At 42.1% G+C, this 20,823-nt stretch overlaps 1 protein-coding gene across 2 annotated transcripts; it reads right to left on the bottom strand.

The window, feature by feature from the left end:
• Positions 1 to 15,334: 15,334 nt before the first annotated feature.
• Positions 15,335 to 19,517, bottom strand: SSTR1 (somatostatin receptor 1). Of its 2 annotated transcripts, none has more exons than XR_007153017.1 (2): positions 17,650 to 19,517; positions 15,335 to 17,392 (listed from the first exon to the last, which is right to left on the bottom strand). XR_007153017.1 is itself a non-coding variant. In XM_047862952.1 (2 exons), exons 1-2 carry the CDS (start codon positions 18,894 to 18,896, stop codon positions 17,352 to 17,354), a joined length of 1,191 nt encoding a protein of 396 aa, XP_047718908.1. In that variant the 5' UTR covers positions 18,897 to 19,517; the 3' UTR covers positions 15,335 to 17,351. The 2 variants fall into 2 exon arrangements, 1 of the variants encoding a protein (XP_047718908.1); XM_047862952.1 differs by having other exon boundaries at positions 17,747 to 19,517.
• Positions 19,518 to 20,823: the final 1,306 nt, after the last annotated feature.

The raw sequence follows: 20,823 nt of genomic DNA, 5'->3' as shown, positions 1-20,823 counted from the left end.
TATCACAATTCCACAAATCTAGTGGATATCACAAGTCATGATATCCACCCCCTGCTCCAGTGCAAAGATGTCAAAGTTTATTTCACACAACGAAAATCTTAAGGTGAATAATGGAGTTGAATGTATTATAATTTCAAATATTTTATGTATAATAGTTAACTATTCTCTAGAGCAATGTGGGTGAGGTTAAATATCTTTATGTAATAGAATTAAAATGAAACAAGAGGGTTAAACTCCAATAAATCATGTCCATTTCTAGCTAAAACCATCTATGAAACACATATTGTGTTGTCCACATAACACCGTGTATTTAGTTGTGATTTGGACATTAACACAGATAACCCTTGAGGTCTGATAGTAAATTTGATGCCTCTGTTCTCTTTATGCTTCTGTGTAACTTCTCCATCCTTGAAATTTTCAAATGTCTCAGCAGTTCATATCAGACTATACCACCTTTTTAATTGGGGAATAATTAACATACAGTGTTATATTCACTTTAGGTGCACATTACAATGACTCAACAATTCTATACAGTACTCAGTGCTCACTTTTTCTGTAGTTGGCATCCACTAACCTCCTGGTCCTTTGTTCATAGAAGACTTCAGTATGTGAATCTCTGTCGTCTCTACTCCTGTATCTATCATCTGTGTTGGTGACTTCAATATCCTTGTGAAAAACTCATCCCTCACATGGCTTCACAGTTCCTTGACCTTCATCTCCAGCATCTTCTTCCCATCTTACAATAGCTGGCCTCTCCCACAGGTATATCCTCGACCTAATTACCACTGACAACTATGCTCTTCCTCCAATTTTCTGTATTCAGTTCTTTAACCTCACTGCCCATCATTCTCACATTCCCACTCAAGCTGGGGTTTGATCATACCAAGTTCTCTGAATCATCTTTATTCTTGTCCATTCTTCATGATCTCTCTTTATTCTGTATTCTTTTATTCCTTATAGAGCTGATATTTCATGTTATCACATTATATCTATGTACTTTAAAAAATGTAACTATGATGCTCCTTTTTTTCTTACTTTTCCTCAAAAAACTCTAGCTCTAGTTATCCCACTCTTTTTTTAAACTGTTTATTTGTTTTTGAGAAAGAGAGAGAGAGAGAGAGAATATGCATGAGAGTGGGGGAGGGGCAGAGGGAGAGAGACAATCCCAAGCAGGCTCCACACTGTCAGCACAAAGGCTGATGAGGAGCTCAGTCCCACGACCAGTGAGATCATGACTTGAGCCAAAATCAAGAGTCGGAGGCTTAATCAACTGAACTACCCAGGGTCCCCACACTATTTCTTTTTTTCACATTGGCAGCTGAACAAGTCTGGAGAAAATCACTCACTTCCTGCTGACTGATTCCAATTTAAACTCAAGACCACAAATCCCTACTGGGTAGTCAATATTGCACACATCTTAATCTGTGCTGGTTTCCCACTCTCCAAAATCAGACTATGCCATAATTTTCATATCTCCTTATGCTGCCAATCTGCATTCCAAGATGCAAACCACTTCCTGTGCACCAGTTTTCTCACACCTTCCATTGTAAGAGATGAACATGCTTCTGCCAAAGCCAACACTTGGGTGCATGCTCTCCAGCCCATGCCTTTCCTACCGTAGAACTCTCTTCCTGAAATACTCCTTCTTTTCCTCAGTTTATCCCTCTGAACTTACTTATTCCCACTAGTATAAACATGTTCTCCTGGTTTCTTCCTCCACCTCCTGCTATGTTTTCTCCTTTTGAAGAAAAACTTTTCAAAATTGTTGACTATAGTTGCTATCTCCATTTCCTCTCCATTCCTTTCTTCTCTCAGTCCATTCCAATTGGCCTTTGCCCCTATTCCTCTGAAACTGTGCTACATTAAGTCAACAACCACCTACATTCTATCATATTTATCTTACTGGATTTCTCATGAGCATTTGGCACAAGTGACCACTTCCCTTTATAGAAACAATTTCCTCTCTTGATTTCCTCTTTCCTCACTGGCCACTTCTTTCTTGATCATCCTTTTCTGCTCAATCTTTAGTTGGTTTCTGAAATACATCATTTCCATATTAGGTCCTCAGCTGGGAATTCCCTTTCCCTCAGTCTTTCTATAATAATATCCTACATGTCATTCAAGTCTCACCTTAAATAGCTCCCCCTTGGAAGGGCATTTTGTAGCAACTCAATTTTAGTTACCCAGAAAAAGTTTTTTATCTTCACTATAACTTTTAATATATTTATATGTATTTGTTTATTGTCTGTCTCACCCCATTAAAATACGAATTCCATGAAAGTAGGGAACACATCTGTCTTGTTCAAGGTTGTAAGCAATTAAAAATATTTCTTGTGTGAATTAGAAAATTAACATTGATTTGCACAGTGACAACTATTATTGTTTCAGTAACAATTGTACCTTCATTCCATTTCCATGTTTATCAAAACATTTGATGCCATAGAGATGAAAATTTCTCCCCCTATCCACAAAATAAGATTCATTTTCTTTTAAACTCAAAGAAGGCCTAGAATTCAATAAAGTTTTAGAAACCACTGCATTTACTTTAATTTCTGTTTTCAAATACTAACCTAGGAACTTTAATACTAATCCCTTATAGGTCAAGACCCACTCTTAAAAAAAGAAAAGCTCAGGGGTGCTTGGGTGGCTCAGTGGGTTAAGCATCCAACTTCGGCTCAGGTCATGATCTCACCGTTCGTGGGTTTTTGAGCCCCACATCGGGCTCTGTTCTGACAGCTCGGAGCCTGGAGCCTGCTTCAGATACTATGTCTCTCTCTGTGCTCCTCCCCCGCTCATTCTCTCTTTCTCTTGAAAATAAATAAATGTTGAAAAAAAAAGAAAGAAAAGCTCCTTCAAAGGCAGTGACAGTAGTTAATTTAAAAAAGTGGGGGGAGGGCTTCTAATCAAATCCTAGACAAATATATCACAAGGATGGTTTTGTGTACCTCAGATTAAAATTTAAATAGTAAGATTTAAACTTAAATATATTAAAATTTATTTAAATACAATCCTAGATTATTTTCTATGGCATTGTTTCATACAAAGACATGATTATTTGGTTTTTTTCAATAAGTTATGATAATTATTTACAATTTTGATTATTTTTTAAATTCTGGATACTGAAGTGGAAAATAAATTCTGGAAACAGGAATCTCAAAAACTTGGGTAAAATTTTACTTTAGTAATTTTTCAACTAAAGAGTAAATCAACTAAGAAAAAATCTGTCAATCATTAGTTACATAATTCATGAAATTTAGAGCACTTTTTTTATGGTAACCTAAAGACTCATGTGCGCTTGTAAAAATGAGATTCTATAATTTGTTTCATAAATATAACAATACTATGTGCTGCCAAATATCTCCCTTCAGTATGTAAAACAAATGTACATTTCTCAACCTCTTTTGATTTTCATGCCGAAAAAATTGTTGGCTGTGAGATTATTTGTTTATACTATAACAGGGCAAATGAAATTTTACCTCAAAAACAAATACTGGGCTTTCCTGGCCAATATGAATGATGACTCACTCTGGATTCATAAAAAGGCAAATCCCAGGGAAAAGAAAAACACATTTTTAAGGAACTTTTTCTCATAACCTTTCAGTTGTGCAAAGTATTACTATCCAATGTTACTTGTCTAGGGACGTTAATCCACACATAAGGCATTACTCCAGCGAGGCAATAATATGAATATAATCTTTTCAAGTAAGATATTTTAAGAGTCCACAACTGCAAACTTGCTATCTGAAATTTGTCATTTTTGTAAAAGAAATAAATCATTGGGGGGGGGGTGGCAAATGACTGAAACAAAGATATAGAACTAGGCTATTTACAGGGTTGTGTTATCACAAATCTTTTATTTTAGAGAATATTTTTGGGGGGTTTTATCTTACTAGACAAACTATTAAAATATGTTTTCCAATTCAAAACTAACCTTCAACCTTCAGGTGGTGGTCAAATATGACAGTAAATGGGAGTAAACAGGTGTGACTTTTGTTAAATAAATTATCCTCAGTACTAAAATTATTCTTATATTTTACTGAAGACTGTGAAAAAGAAATTAAATGAAATTGGCCTTTTTAAGCATTGGGTTTTTTCTTTCTCTAATACTTTTGACAAAAATTTTAAGTTTTCCTATTCCTAGAGAATTCTTTGCAAAACATGTTGTCTTTCATATTATTGGCCAATGTTTATTTTTCTAGTTTTATGCCACTTATGGGAAACAGATGAAACACTACATTTATTTGAATTATTCTTGGATATTGAGCTACCATACTTTTATACCTAGGCTAAATACTGTTCTGATGTAGCAAATGTTAGACCCTACACTCTCCCTTTAGAGTCATATCTGTCATTTGATTTTTTTTTCCAAGTCATTAGTCCTTCATTTCATTCTTTTTATCATGGTCTTAAATATCCTAGGATTCCTATGTTTGCTCATCTGAACACTAATAACCCACTCCTTTGAAGCTGCTTCGACTACCGCTGCACAGCAAGGAGGTCATAATAAGGGTGACAGAGATAATAGCAGTCAGTGTCATCCCCACCATCCCCACTGCTCACGGTCACCATTTCTTCAGACCTCGGCATAGTCTCCATCCCTTATAATGGCTAATGAACTAACATTTCCAAGAAACAAAGTCTGCTTTTGCTCAGTGATCTCAAAGCGCTTTGTAAATGTGACTTTTAAATTGCATATGCTAATCACAGGAGCTAAGCAGAAAAAGATGCAGAGTAAGAGGTTAAGGTTAAGCATGTCATGGGGCCCCTGGGTGGCTCAGTTGGTTGGACGACTGACTTCGGCTAGGGTCATGATCTCACAGATCGTGGGTTTGACCCCCGCATCAGGCTCTGTGCTGAGAGCTCAGAGCCTGGAGCCTGCTTCTGATTCTGTGTCTCCCCCTCTCTCTACCCCTCCCCTGCTCATGCTCTGTGTCTCTCTGTCTCTCAATAATAAATAAACGTTAAATTTTTTTTTTAAAAAAAAGGTTAAGCATGTCATATACTCTTGTTTAATTTGAGTAATTGATGGAGCATGAACCAAGACCCCAAAGAGTAGTGAAGGATATAGAAAGGAAGTCTACAGACACTTATGTATGTACAAAGTCTGGTTCCCCTGAAGAGAAGGATCTGCAGGAAGAATATCAAAGAGGAAGAATATCAGAGTGAATATTTTCCATTGTTCTTGAAAATGATACCAGTAAAAGAGGGGTTGGCAACAACACCCTTGTACTTGGGAGATTTACAAAAGCCTCTGCAGAGCTATTGGGGTTCCAGGCAATTCTGATGATGGTGTCGTGAAATTTGAAGGGCTGAAAAAGATGCCAGACTGAAGAAAAACAAAAACAAAATGCCACCTCCACTACTGTAGACTAATCGCACCCAAAATTCCTCCCTAGAAATGGAGTACTTTCCTTTGTGAAGTCTTTTGAATTTGTGGTGGAGGCTCCCCAAATACGAGTTAGTGAAAACATCTGTGGTAGCATCCTGTGGAAACCTTATTTCCAAATGATGCTTGGGCTTTATTTTCGAGAGTTCTTAAACTGGGCATTAGGAATCTATGTTTTTAAAAGACTTCCCAGATGTGTGTGATGTACAGCCGGCTTAGGGAACCATGTTCTTCTCTCTCATTGAAATGCCAACACACTGGGGGCACCTGGGTGGCTCAGTGGGTTAAGCATCCAACTTTGGCTCAGGTCATGATCTCTCAGTCTATGAGTTCGAGCCCCACACCGACGTCTGGCAACTCAGAGCCTGGAGCCTGCTTCAGATTCCGTGTCTCCTCTCTCTCTGTTCCTCCCCTACTCTCTCTCTCTCTCTCTCAGGAATAAATAAACATTAAAATTTAAAAAAAATTTTTTAAAAAGCCAACACACTTATGATTAAGGGATTCATAATTTAAGTCATTAATTGCTTGTACTTTAGAAAAATTAGTTGACATGTGAGAGTGAGATGCTCATGTGGGGAAGATTCCAGAAGACGGCAGGCAGAGAGAGAGAGAGAGATACTTAAGAGCTAAGCAATGGCCCCAATACCAAAATCAGTGATTTAAAAACTTTGCCTGGTCCTAATAAGTCCATTAATTTAATGATATTTTGCTGAATGCTTAGAAAACTCATCGTGTGTCAAGTATTGTTTTAAATGCTTTACAAATATTAATCGATTTAACCTTCATAACAACCCTATGATGTAGGTACTAGCATTTCCCCCACTTTATAGATGAGGAAATTAAAGCTAAGGTGAAGATATGAAGTCATTTACCTGAGGTCAGGGAGCTATTAAGTCACTGAGCTCCTCAGTTCCTGCTCCTAGCTACTGGGTACTGCTACCTTTCAGATAGTGGGCTAGGCACTGAGAAATCAAAAATAAATGGCCCTTAGGAAATTTTAGATTTGTGGAAAACAACTGGGAAATCAGGTTCCTGCCATCTGTGCTTCAGGAAGAGAGAGCATGAACTGGGTCTTCTCCAAGCAAATCTTGGTTGACCTTCCATCCTGCTCATTGCCGCTCACCATCTTTGCAAGAACCCATCATTTAGCTTGCCCTTCATCTCCTCTGTGTTTTTGTCAGAAAAATGATAAGAAAATTTGAAGATATACTCAATTTAGAGTGGAGTCAGTTTTATTTCATTTCGAAATGGGATGTAACTGGGTATTGGTCGTGATGATTCTAGAGATTCTCACTTGGGAGAAGATTTGCCACAGGAAAAGGATGAACTCTCGGGGGAATCAACGCAGTCATCAATTTCATTCTTACAGATCCATCCTTGGTTTGCAAATGAGCCGAGAGATGCAGCTGCAGGTGAGACAGTACTCATTTCAAAGAAGTACTCGGCAGACCCCAGCTTTAAAGTGTCCACAGCTGTTTGAAGCTGTGCTTTGCATATTTACCTCTTTGTTTGGTCCGCTACTCCTTCTGCTCAGAGATTCAATGAGACAACTTACAAAAAGAATTTATAAGAAAATAAGTTGTTTTATAATTTTCTAATAACAGCTTTCAATCTGTGGGAAGAATTTTTTTTAAGTTCCTCATCTTTTCTTAACTAGACTCTATTCACATAAATAATTCAGTGGATTCTATTTAATTATTATCCTGATAAATGATATGACCTGTTAACTGGGAAGAATGCCAGATTTAAAAAAATTAGTTTAATGCTTTTCAATTACTTTACACTATTGTTACAGCATAACACCTTACTAGTGTAGAGGTAGTTAGGAAAAGTAGAGAGGAAAGGGACGCCTGGGTGGCTCAGTCGGTTAAGTGTCCAACTTCAGCTCAGGTTATGATCTCATTCATGGCTTATGAGTTTGAGCCCCGCATTGGGCTCTGTGCTGACAGCTCAGAGCCTGGAGCCTGCTTTGGATTCTGTGACCCACCCCCCACCCTCTCTCTTCCACTCCCCGGCTCATGCTCTATCTCTCTCTCTCAAAAATAAATAAATGTTAAAAAAATTTAAAGTAGGGAGGAAAAAAGATCTCAATTGTTACTAATGTCCAGAGCTGTTTACAGTAGTTTATAGTACTGAATTAATGTTACTCATCTAGAATTTTGCATTTATGAACTCCAGAGTTTTGTCCTATTCTGGCCATTAAAATTGTAGTATCTAATGATTACTTTAATATTTCTTAATTATTCAATTTTTAATAATTGGAGCATATTTATTATATCTCCATAAGTGAAAAGAAAACTGTTTCTGCTTTTCAGTGTTCTTGAACTATTGCTATCTCCGATAGTTATGTTAATGAAAAGGATTATTAAAGTGTCTAAAATATACCAAAAGGACTTACATGTCACTTTGCTAACATTATGGAAAAGAAATTATTTTTAGTCTCATTTTTCAGTTAAGAAGCATGAGGCGTAAGTGGATAACCAGCCCATAGTGACACAGCCTGTGGTTTTCAAAGCCAGGATTCTTAACCAGGCATTCTGATTCCTGACATCACCTCCTTAACCGCTGTTACATCTCCCTCTTTAGAGGAAGAGCATGTATCAGGAGGCCTTAGATGTACTCAGTGGAGTTCTTGACACGGGTACATTTGGCTTAGAGATGAAACATGTTTTTCATGGGCAATTGAATTGTCTCTGTGGAAAATACTATATAGCTTCTTTAGTATTTGCCAATAATCTATTTGATTATTCTCCTTTAGGTACAGGCCACTAGTAGGATGGTACATTTTGACGTTTTGGTTTTGGTCACTGTGATTTGTAAAACTTGAGGCAATAGTCGAACTTTTCCCATTTCTATGTAGTTTATGGAATGGACTCTGTGTGTCATTTAAAAGTACTTTAGCTGATATGATAGAAGAACAATGGTTCTTGGAGTCAATAGGTTTGATTTTTAGTACTGATTCTTCCAACTACCAGTTTTAACATGCTGGACAATTTCTCTCTCTCTCTCTTTCTCTCTCTTTCTTTCTCTTTCTCTCTCTCCCTCCCTCCTTCCCCCTTCCCCCTTGCTTGGAAGAGAAATAAAGATTTCTTGTTCATGGGGATCTTGGGGAAGACCAAATAAGATGACATATAAAGCACTTAGCAAATGTGTCACTTACAAAGCGGGTACTGAATACATGTTACTTCTCTCTCCTTCCCTGCCGGCCCTGCTGCTATATTTTAAACTCTGGTTACTGACAGTTTTATAAAACTGCTATGAAATCTGAGGGGAACTGAAACTGTCATTCTAATTCATGGGAGTTGGTTATCTTCACAATGGTCTCAGGCCCCGAAGATGTGGCACCAATGTTTTTGTGAGCCCCACTAAAACAGAAGGAAATTTGTTTGGATATTATTTTACTAATCATTCGTACCCATCTTGGCTGCGGTGCACTATCCTATTTCTATTACTCAAAGCTGTATTTAAAGCAAACTTCTCCCCAATTGCTGATGATAAAATGTAGCTTCGGAGCTGGCTCAACCAAATCTTTGTACATTACTTCATGCTTCATTCATTTATGTTTCTAATCTCAATGCCATTTTCAGTATGTTTAACTGTAAGCTGTGTATAACATTAAAATGCCTCTATCACCTTATTTTAAAATATATATAAATAGTGTCACTCATCTTATAAAAATGTAGTAAGTTGATATTAATCTGCAATGATGTCTAATTATTCTCATTTTAAAGATGCAGAATCTGATGCACAGAGTGACTGATTCTCTTGAAGTCATTTGGAATCTATCAGTAATATCTGTGAGATGTTTTTGAGTTTCCCAAATAAATAATATCACTATATTCTTTATCATAGAAAAAATATGTTATATAAATAGAAATATATTTTGCTCAACTTTCACATGTGCTTACATTTAAAGAAATGAAGTGGGGCACCTGGGTGGCTCAGTCAGTTCAGCGCCAGACTTCAGCTCAGGTCATGATCTCATGGTTTGTGGGTTCGAGCCCCACGTTGGGCTCTGTGCTGACAGCTCAGAGCCTGGAGCCTGCTTCAGATTCTGTGTCCCCCTCTCTCTCTGCCCCTCCCCTGCTTGCACTGTCTCTCTCTCTCTCTCAAAAATAAATAAACATTACAAAAATTTAAATAAAAAAGTAAAGAAATGAAGCAAAGTTTTGTATATTTAAAATTAATCTGACACCACCCACTTAATTATATGACTAGAAGTAGAAGCATTTTAAAACATGAATCCCTTTAGTTTTCTTTCTCTTGCAGATATACCAATAATGATTAATAATAATAATATAATCTGTCACTTATTGAGATAACTGTATCAGTCTATCTCTTTGGTTCCTGGATCTGTGCTAGGCAGTTGTAGATGGTTCTTATTTAATTTAATTTTTGCCATATAACATACCTTTCATTATCTACTTTGGGTAATTGTATCTCACTTTTTTTTTGGGGGGGGGGAATCCTATACTGCCGTCCCTCCTACTTCTGGGTGGAGTTGACCCTCCCAACTCCAAGAGTAGAGTAGAGAGCCCAGGTCCAGCCCAAAACATTCCCCAGACCCTGCTAGTGGGTTCATCGATCGATACTGTCAGTCTGAAATTTGATTTCACTTAAATTATAAGCTAATAAGTTAGTCTATTGCAGTTTTATAGATGCTAGCAGAAGACACAAGATTTCTGGGTCAGAGACAAAGAATATTATTACTTTATGGTGCAGCCAGGAAGCAAAAAAAAAGTTCCTTTTGCTTCTGATTCTCATGGAGCTGACGCCATATGAGCCCATCTGGATGATGTGCAGCAGTGGGTTTATGTTACAGCTAAGGAACACTGATCTTGGGGAAACCACCACTTCATAGCAAGCAGTAATCAAGTCTTCCCTGTTCTTAAAAGAGACATTACTTGAATGCTCGAGATTCTTGCTACAAGCACGACCTTAAGAAATAACCCAGGAAAAAAGTGGTCAGAGCCTTTATTCTTGGCATACGCAGCAAGATACATGGAGCGTGAGAGACACACGGAGTGGTGCCTCCCGACAGATGAACTATGTCAAACAGTCCATTTAGAACCCCTTTTTTTCTCTTTCCTTTGAAATTTGAACCTGGAAAAATATCACGTTTCAGTTTCTGCTACTGTCTTGTAATTACAAAGGAATAGCTTATCTGAGAATGGAGTCAACGTGGCAAAAGTCGGAGATGAGAAAAGAAAATGAAAAAAAAAAAAGGTCCACTAAGTTATGGATCAAGTAAACCATGAAGCCATATCTTCCTCAAGAATTTTCAGTTATGTGAGATAATTAGGTTTTCATTCATTCACAACTAAAAGGGTTCTGATGGATTTGGCATTTAACATGTTGGGTCACCACAACACCCCTAAAAAAAGGTATTATTATCTGATGTTATAAATGAGCAAAATACACACCATGAAGATTAACTCACACAGTATCACACAATTAATAATTAGCGCCACATTTGCTGATGGCAAACTCCATGCTTTTAACCCTTAAACCTTTAGTTCTCAAACTTTAGTGTACTTTAGAAACACTGAGATTCACCCCAGATCTAATGAATCAAAATCTCTACAGTGGAGATAGAGCAAAGAGAATACGCACATTTAAGTTCTTGGGTAATTCTGATGCAAGGCTCATGGACCACTTGTTAAGAAATATTTCCTTTAGACAAAGGTATGACTTCAAGGATACTGCTGTCTGATGTTCTGACACTATGTCCTTATTAAAAAGCTTTGCTTCTGGAAGATAACACTTGAAGTCTTGTCAGTGATATAAACTACAAATCAAAGGAAATCTTTTTCTGAGAAGAGCTCTGTTGGTAGTAGAAAAAGTCAGAAAAAAAGGCTTCTGAGCAGGGGCGACGAGGGTGGGAGATTGGGCCCTTAAAAGAGAAGGGGAGACAGAGTCATGAAATTCTATTTCACCCATTATTACCTAAGAAATTCCTTTTTAAGGTGTGTGTGTACATGCGTGTATGTGTGTGTGTGTGTATGTGTGTGTGTGTGTGTGTGTTTTAGGTTCAGATCCTACATAGAGTTTATATATGTATATATGTATAGAGAGACTAAGGAGTCTCTTGAAAAAAACACATACAGACATCTGCTTGATTTGCTAGTTACAGTGGCTCATTGGACATGAAGGAAAATGTTTAATTATTGACTTTGAATAGACATTTTGCCACTGCTAATAATATTAGCTAGATTAATGAATTGTTCGAGGGTTATAGAGACAGAAAGACACCGCGAGAGCTATTGTTCATCAATATTTAGATAGCCTTTCCCAGAATAGTCATGTAAACCACATGTGTCATTGTAAAATATTTTCCTGCTTGCTTATCATGTCTTGGATTTTTTTCTCTCTCCCTATTTAAATGTAAATGGAGTATTAGTTGTCTTTTGATACAGGTATTATTATTGTGAAAGTCAGAACTGTTTTTGTAGGCGATATTCTACAGTGTTTCCACAACGTACCGTCTTACAAGTGGGCTCTGATACATAGTAAGTCTTTTTTAATTTTAATTTTTAAAACTTTTAAAAATGTTTATTTTTGAGAGAGAGAGAGAGAGAGAGAGCACAAGCGGGGCAGGGGCAGAGAGAGGAGGATAGATGATCCAAAGTGGGCTCCGTGCTAACAGCAGTAAGCCCAATGTGGGCCTCAATCTAAAAAACTGCAAGATCATAACCTGAGCAGAAGTCAGATGCTCAACAGACTGAGCCACCCAGGTGCCCCTTTAATTCTTAAAGCTGGAAGTGCTTGAGATCTTCCTCCCTAGCCAGGCTGGGCACGAAGGCAATGAGGAGGGCGCAGAGTTGAACTCTACTGCAAGGATAGTATGATAGCTGATACCATTCCCCACCTCTCATTTTTTTAAAATACTTCTTGTCCTTTCAAAATTGAATACTTGAATCAATCTGGCTTAAAGAGATATTTATTTTTAGAGTCTTAAGCTCACTATTGTTCCAAAGAATTTTAAGACCATTAGTCTCAGTCTTAAATGTGTGTAATATTTCCAACTATTGACTAATGAGATTGAGTTTAATATGTGTTTTGAAAATAATTAGGTTCATTATCAAAGTGAACTTTACCAAAGGGATTTTATTTTAAATTATATCTCCCTTATAGATGATGTTCCTCTCCACCCAACAGTTTGACAAGCAGGTATTTTGATAATTTTAGTTTGCACTGGTTGCTTGTGTTCACAGGCCTCCTCGACTTTATCATCATGGTAGAGATACATTCCTTTCCTTTATAGTTGAAATCAGAAACTGAACTATATCTGATCATCCTTAATACAAATCCTTTCATGAGTACACTCCCTATAATGCTTGTCTCTAGATATTTAACAAAATAGTAAATGATCACTTACAACATTATCTCTGTGCCTGCCTTCCTCCAGGGAAACCATGTAACAATGTTGAACCTCTCTGCCTTCTTTTAAAACCAGCAAACTGAAATGTGCTGAATGAAAAGCAAGATTTCCATCTGAATATATGGAAGAGGTTCTCATTAGCTCAAAGGTGTATGGTGCAATGAGATAGCAGCATAGACTGCAATGCTTTATTTTTTTAAGCACACACCACTGTAACAATTATGTGAACATCTATCAATCATTTCAGTTTTGTGCCTAACCTCTCTGATGTGGTACATTGGAATATAGAAGGTAGTGAGCAAGATTTACAAAGCTACCCCACTACCAAGGTGGTTTTTTTTAGAAGATTGATATAAATATGATATCTCTAATATTGGTTTAAAATAAGTTGGAAATATATCACAGATTTTAAAAATGTATCTTCCATAATATTTTCCAGAAGAATGCCTTCCCTTTCTTCTCAGGCCAAAATCATGCATACAGCATTTGGTGCAATGATCAGGGTTAAATTACATGAGGCATGAAAGATTTTCAACATGATCCTGTTTTGGGATATTGTGTGAGAAAATGGCCTCTAGGACACAAAGGTCACTAGTAAGAGAGATAATAATTCATAGACATTAGAATGATACATCTTAACATATTTCATGAATCATGTTCAGGGGCCTGGGTGGCTCAGTCTGTCAAGCATCTGACCCTTGCTTTCAGCTCAGGTCATGATCTCACAGTTGGTGAGTTCAAGCCCTATGTCAGACTCTATGCTGCCAGTAGGGAGCCTGCTTGGGATTCTTTCTCCGTCTCTCTTCCCCTCCCCATGTGTGCGTCTCTGTCTCTCTCAAAATAAGTGAACTTAAAAAATAATAATAAAATAAATCATGTTTCATTGCAGTCTCTCATTCTGAGATGAGATTCATCACCTTAGGATAGGAGAGGGCTTGTCTTCCACTTGTAGGCAATGCAAAAAACCTTGGAAATCAGGTGAGGCAATGGGGGTAGTGGGTTGCACAGAGATTCACCAAATCCTTTCATCCTGCTTTAGCACATCAAGGGCTGAGACTAAAGGACTCCTCTCCTTTGTACTTTCTCTAGTGGAAAGGAGATGTGGGGTGAGTGGAACGGTTTTGAGAAGTGACGTTGACAAAGGTAAGGAGAGATGCAAAAGGCCCAAGACGGAGCCACATAAAGAAGATCCAAGACAGGAGATCCAGAGGGTCACCAGTCCACAGCCACCTTAGATTCCCCTAGCCGCTGAGCCAAGAGGCTCACCATGGGGCTGCCTATGGCAGGGTGAGATCATTCCTTCTGTGCAGAGTCAAGGGTAGCCTCCCAGACCAGTGGGCTGGAGGAACACTGTGGAAGATTCTGAAAAGGTCACAGCCCACAGGAGCTGAGTGTGGCCTTCACCAAGCTGAGAGGTTGGATCATAAACTCCAGAAGCTGCAGATTTCAACAAACTATAGAAGGAATCATCTTGAGAGACAAACCACCTGTTTACAGAGGGCAAAGGGCAGAGAGGGCTCAGTTCAATTGGATGTTTGAATATTTATTTAATTTTTTTCTCCCAGCTAGCCAGTTGGAAGGGGCTTGGAATAATGTTCAGGTTAGTTAAAACCAAAATAACAAAATGTTTTCTCTGCATATCTAAGTTATGAGTTCAGTTTGCCACCTTGTGATAGCTTTTAAAAATAGTTTAAAAAAGACAAAAGTCCAGCTATCCTTAGTCATACTGAGATCATGTACAGAACTATAAAGCCTAGAGTTACAGCATTTGTAGCTTTTTGAACCCCCCCCGCCCCACCACCACCACCACTCTCGCTCTGGAATCACTGCTATTGCCTGCTTGGGAAATATTGCTTTCCACTTATTTTGCTATGAAAAGAAAACTGCCCTGAAAAATAAAGTCTTTTAAAAATTTTCTCTAGTATCTTCTTAAATTCTTCTAGGGATAGAAAGGCCATCGTTGAACAAAGCATAAAATATGACTCTCTTCTCATATGTTGAAATCTGATTTTTCTATTTCTTTTACCCATTTCCTCTGGAACACCTTTAGGCAATCTCTCTCTCTCTCTCTCTCTCTCTCTCTCTCTCTCTCTCTCTCTCTCACCCTCTTTCCCATTTTTTCCTATTATCTTTCCCTGGGATGTAAGTCAGCAATTACTTAGCTCCCACAACAAAGTCTGAGGTCATAAGTGAGGGAAGACAGTAATTTAATCTGGCAAAGACTGAGGTATCACCTAGTTAGTTTGGCGACAAGAACAGACCATAAAGACTACAGGACACTACACTGCTTCCTATTCATACTGACTCAAAGTTGCTTTTCCTCTTTCTCTGAACCAACAGACTTTTCTTAAAAAAAAAAAATAATAATTCAAAGTATAACCCCAATCTTGGTAAAATTCCCAAAGTAATCTGAAACCTTTCTTCTTAAAATCTAAGTGAAACATAAAGCGACCAAGCCCATGTAATGTGTTTTTGAGTAATCCCTTGAAACAATAAAATTCAAATGGCAAAGTCAGACAACTTGCAACAACATAATACATTTGTTTATTTCATTAATATTACGATGGTAACATGTTAAGAGCACTGGATTTGTATCCTCTAAAGAGGATAATGATCAAGATTTAGCTGTGTAAATTTCATTGTTCTTAACCATTAAAAATCTATTTTCCAAAGTAGTAATAATATATATTATTAAGGGACAGAGCTAAACTTTATGATGTATAACCAAAAGCATATGTTTGTTCATTAGTTTAAACAAAACATTAGAGACATTTTAACTCTTGGTTACTGCTTTCAGGAAAGCACAATGTTCTTGAAGCAAATATTACACAAAACATCTTTTTCCATAGTGATTTCAACCATTGTGTATCATGTCCATGACAGCCCCAGATTTAGTATCACCCAATGGTTGTAATACACTCTGGCTTTCTTAAACAATCAGCCAACAAACATGTATTTAGTGCCTACTATGTACATGCCAGCATACTAAAGCAATACAGGAAATACAAAGAAGTAAAATTATTGGTCCTTGCCCTGCTCAGGCTTCCAATGTAGTTGGTAAGATTAAACACAGACACAAATTACTCTACTTTCAGTGTGTGAAAAAGAAGGGACAATGTTAACCAGAACGTATATTAGAATCACCTATGCTGGAACTTAGAAGAAGCAGGGGCCTAACCAGGGACATTCTCAACACTGATTAAAATCTGTCTGAATCAGATTTCTCAGCTCCAGACCTGAGTGCTGCTTGAACGCCCGCATCTGAAAGTGCTCCCGCAGCCTTGCATCTCTCACTGCTAGTGGCTGTATTTGGCAATTGTCTCGAGGACTCATGACGATGGAGCAAGATAAATATTCATAATATGTAAAAAGCAGAAATAAAGTCATACATAGGGTGATGTTGGAAGGAATTCAGGACATTCCACTCTGCATGGGAGGAGGCTAAGCCACGTTACCTATTTATTTATCATCATGATGATTATTATAAGACAAACAAGAGACTACATAAGAAAAGTATAAAAGAATCTCCAAACTTCACTGAACATAAGCAAAAAGAAAAGAGGGCCCAACAAAGAAGACGGTTTTGAGTGGGCCTTGGGGAGAGAGCTTCCTCCCCCCCCCCCCCCCCACTGTCACCTCCATCCCCACCCCCAGTGTCCTGAAGAAAAGGCCCTGGGTTAGGCAAGTAGAGAAAAGCAAAGCAGAGACACATTTTCAAATACCACAAATAAATAAATAAACAAACATGTTAATCAAGAAAATAACTTATTAGGCACCACTTGAAAGGCAGCAACCTTCAGGGGCCAGGCAGGCCGCACTCTTTAGCCTGCGGGCGGCAGCAACGCGGTCGGGATTGGCCAAGGCTCAGAAGGCGCCACGGAGGTCCTGGCCCCGGTGCCTGGTCTTCGACAGAAACCGGGGCAGGAACCGAGTCTGTTGTTGCTCTTACATCTGCACCTCCAGAAGCTTAGGTGAGGGAGAAATCCTAGTGTAGCGGCAGCCTCGACTCCCAGGCGGCCCCGCAGAAAGTGCGCCCTGACTCGCCCGGCCTAAGGCAGACCAGCAGTGTCCTGGGAGTGCCCAGCACTTGGTCTTTGAAATCAAAAGCGCCGGTTGTGAGCCGGAAAACAGGGTGGTTTCCGTTACAATCCCTTCCCCGCCAAACCCTGGAATCTTCTAAAAAAACTCCTGGTCCTCAGTTCCTTTTGGCTCCAAGTGGGGTTTAGATGGGGACTACAGAATGCCCGGGGTTCGAAGCGCGGGACCGATTTTACTAAGCACCTGGCTCCGCCCTGGGTGGAGAGGGAGTGGCGAAGGGGTTCGGGCAAGGGCACAACCCCACCTGAAAGAAGAAAAAGACCTACTGCCTAGTTCATTCTCCAGTCCTACTTCCCGTCAAACGGGGATGCGCAAACGCAGAGCGGTGATTCTCTAGACTCCGCTAGGGGCGCCAGGCAGACTCTGGCTAGCGGAGGGGCGCGGCAGGGCGGGGCTGAGGGCGAGCTGGGGACTCATCCCGTGGGAAACCCGTGGCGGTAACTGTGGCTCAGCTCAAACAAAAATAACGGCTGGCCGGGCTGAGGGTCAGGCAGAGTTGGCGACGTTTATGAGTTCATGATCTGCACCTGCAGGACGGGGCGGAAGGAAAGATCCAAGTTACAGAGTGGGGAGCATAGAGGGGCGCAGAAGTGCAAGCGCAGTGTAGGAAGGAGCGAAAGTAGCAGACAGAGGAGAAAGGGGCCCTCAAGCCTTCCCAATTTATAAGCAAAGTGCCCAGTTCCAACTTTGTCGCGCGACTCTCCCAGGTCTCTCCACCCCACGCGCACACAGTGTCTTAGCCCCACTTTGCCCCACCGCACCCAGACGCCGGGGATACTTTCACCTCTCGCACCCTGCCTCCCTTTCTCCTCATCTTCCTCCTCCCGTGGCGCAGGGCCCTTGCGTGGCCAAGGCTCAGAGAGTCGTGATCCGAGACGTACAGGTGCCATTACGGAACACACCGCCTCCAGACTCCAGGTTCTCCGGCTGGAAGTCCTCCACGCTGTAAGCGCGACTCTTGAGGGCCGTGGCGTAGTAGTCGACAGGCTCCTCGGCGGCGTTGTCCATCCAGCTGAGGCACAGGATGCGCTGGAAAGAGCGCTTGAAGTTGTCCGAAAGGAAGCCATAGAGGATGGGATTGGCGCAGCTGTTGGCGTAGCCGAGGATGACCGACAGCTGGCTAACCGTGGCGTCGTCCTGCTCTGCAAACACGTTGACCAACTGCACTACATAGAAAGGCATCCAGCAGATGACAAATACCATCACCACCATCATCACCATCAGGGTGATCTTGCGCTCCGAGCGCTTGCGCTGCTGCCAGCCGGCCTTGAGGGCCACCATGCGCATTTTGGCGATGATGAGCACGTAGCACAGGCAGATGGCCCCGACGGGCAGCAAGAAGCCCATGAGAAACGTGTACAACACGAAGCCCACTAGCCAGCGCTGAGCGGGCTCAGGCATGAGCATGTTGCAGGCCACCGTGCCATCACTGTTGGCCGCCGTGCGCGAAAAGACCACGATGGGCAGAATGACAAGCAGCGATAGCACCCACACGCCCAGATTCACCACCTTGGCCACGGTGGGCCGGCGGTAGCGTGCTGCCTTGATGGGGTGCACCACGGCCACGTACCGGTCCACGCTAAGGACAGTCAGACAGTAGATGCTGGTGAACATGTTGACTGCATCCACGCTGAGCACGAGGCGGCAGAGAAGCGCGCCGAAGGGCCAGTGGCGAAGCAACGTGGAGGTGACCAGAAATGGCACACTGAGCATGAGCAGCTCATCGGCGATGGCCAGGTTCAGGATGTAGATGTTGGTGGCCGTCTTCATTTTGGCGTAGCGCAGGATCACGTAGATGACCATGGAGTTACCACACAGCCCCACCAGGCACACCACGGAGTAGATAAAAGAGATGAGGATGGCGCTGCCCTGGCCCTCGCTCAAGGTCCCGTTCTGGGACGCATTTCGTCCCGGCTCCTCCATGCCGCCCGCAGCGCCGGCCCCGGGGCCCCTGCTGCCGCCGCCTTCGCCGCAGCTGCCCGGGCTGGGGCTAGGAGAGGAAGGAGAGGAGGCAGTGCCATTGGGGAACATTTCAGCTAATGGGGGCTGCTGGGGCTGCTGGGGCTGGAGCGCTCTCCTTGCGCCCCCGCCGCTTGCGCTCTCACTCGGCACCCTGCCCGCCTGCCCGCAGCTCACTGCTGCCAGGCACCTGGGGTAGCACGCAGCGGCTAAGGGGAGCTTGGCTCTGACCGGCGCCGGCGGGGCGCATTGCCTAGCGGCTGCTTGCGCGCACCCGCAAGCCCGCTCCCAGGCGCCTGGGCACACGCGAGCGTGGAGAGGGGAGACCGAGAGGCTGGAGCCCCGCGCCGCACAGCCATTAAGTGGCGCGGCTCTGGGCTGGTGAATGATTAATAGGCACCACCAGCGCGTCAGCAGCTACGAAAAGGGAGGGGTGATGGAGAAAAGAGGGAGGAAGGCGATGTAGGTGGTTAACCACCCCTCGCCCATTTTTTTTTTCCTTCCCAGTCCTGTGCTTAGATCAACTCGAGTAGCTGCTCCAGGGAGTCTTTTGCAATACCCTTTACCGATCCCTCAGCGGACACTGGCGAGTTTCTCCTCCTGGAGAGGGGGTGGGAACCAAAAGTGTAGAATCTTTCCCACCCCGGCTCCTTTCCAATGAAGCAGACCCCAAGCACAGATGTCCAGAGTTCATCTCAGTTTCCCTGAGTTGCCGCCTGGTCCTGAGAGACCCCCCAACTCCATTCCCGTCCAATCGTCCGGGGCCCTAACCCCCCACCTCCCGCCCCCGCTAGCCCTACCCCTGAAGACCCGCCGCGGAAGCTCTGAGTCCCCCTTACCCAGGGCGCGCTACTTCCAGACCGACGCGTAGATGGCCCGTGCAAAGTGCCTGTGCGGTCTGGTAGCACGGTGACGTTCTTCGCGCGGTCCAACTCCTTTCTTTGGGCGGGACCCCCGCACAGGCGCCCACGCAGATACTCTTAGAGTCCCTGAAACTGACCCTGAGCGGTGTTAGGAGGAGGAAGCGCAAAAACCTTGCGTTAGGAGCTTCTGCGTTACAACACCGCAGGCTGCTCTTCGCAGGCGGGAGCGGTTTAGGGGCCTGAGTAAACCATTGCGAATCTCTTAATAAGGCTTGTGGTGCCCAGAGCCCCTTGCGTCTCCCAGACGAATATAGACTGCAGAAAGGAGGACGCGCGGCTGGGAGCTCGGAAGGAGCCTGAAGCTCCCTCCCGAACGTGCCAGGCGCGGTATTGGAAATCCATCTAGGTGTTCAGTGGGGAAAGATATGGCTGCGCCGCTTGGAAAGGCTCCGCCTGCGTCCCTGCTGTACTTTGTACCCAGGAGAGTTGGCGGGCCCCGGGGGAGGAGAGTGTAAAGGCCTGGGAGGGCAAGGATGCCAGCTCCTCTAAACCCACGCGGGGTCCGCTGTGCAGGTGACCAGACCGGTCACCAACTCCACAAACTGGCCGGAAGACCTTCGAGTCTTTCTGTGAACAGCTAGGATTTCAGCCTTTTTTGAGGCCCTGGACGTGTGACCCCGTTCTAATTCCGAAACTTTTAAGAGACAGAAATCGATGTAGGCATGCCTAAAGCGCCTTTGCCTCATTTAGGAATTGGATGGTTTCTGTGGAAGAGAATGAATGTTCAATTACCATGATTTTTAACTACCTTTCGGACTTCCCAGCATCCCTAGCCTAGGCTCCTTTTGGCCTTTCACTTGTTGCAGTCCAAGGAAGAATCACTCCTTCCAGCTCTATCCCTTTTCAAAATCCCATCAAGTCTTTCTCCGAAACGCACCTGTTCCCAGGAAGACTGACCTGCAGCAGGTCTTTCAAACTTTAGCTTTGTCTCCAGTTTCTTGTTAGCTTCTCCTTCCTCCCAACCACGGAGCAGTGGGTCTCAGTTTTCCCTCCCATCAGTACAGTTTACACTCAAGAGAGACGACCTAAAACAGACTAAACTCCTCACTGAAGCTATTTGTACCAGACAGTTCAGA

This window comes from Prionailurus viverrinus, chromosome B3, assembly GCF_022837055.1.
Source record: "Prionailurus viverrinus isolate Anna chromosome B3, UM_Priviv_1.0, whole genome shotgun sequence".
In the NCBI taxonomy this organism is placed as follows: Eukaryota; Metazoa; Chordata; class Mammalia; order Carnivora; family Felidae; genus Prionailurus; species Prionailurus viverrinus.
Note: the sequence above shows the minus strand (reverse complement) of the source record. Positions and strands in the feature narration are given on the sequence as shown.

Excerpts from the sequence above, each read along its gene's own strand:
- SSTR1 (XM_047862952.1), bottom strand. The coding sequence starts at position 18,896 with ATGTTCCCCAATGGCACTGCCTCCTCTCCTTCCTCTCCTAGCCCCAGC. Across the intron at positions 17,393-17,746 it reads TGTGTTCCGTAATGGCACCT|GTGCAGATCATGAACTCATA; the intron begins GTACGTCTCGGA and ends CCCGTCCTGCAG.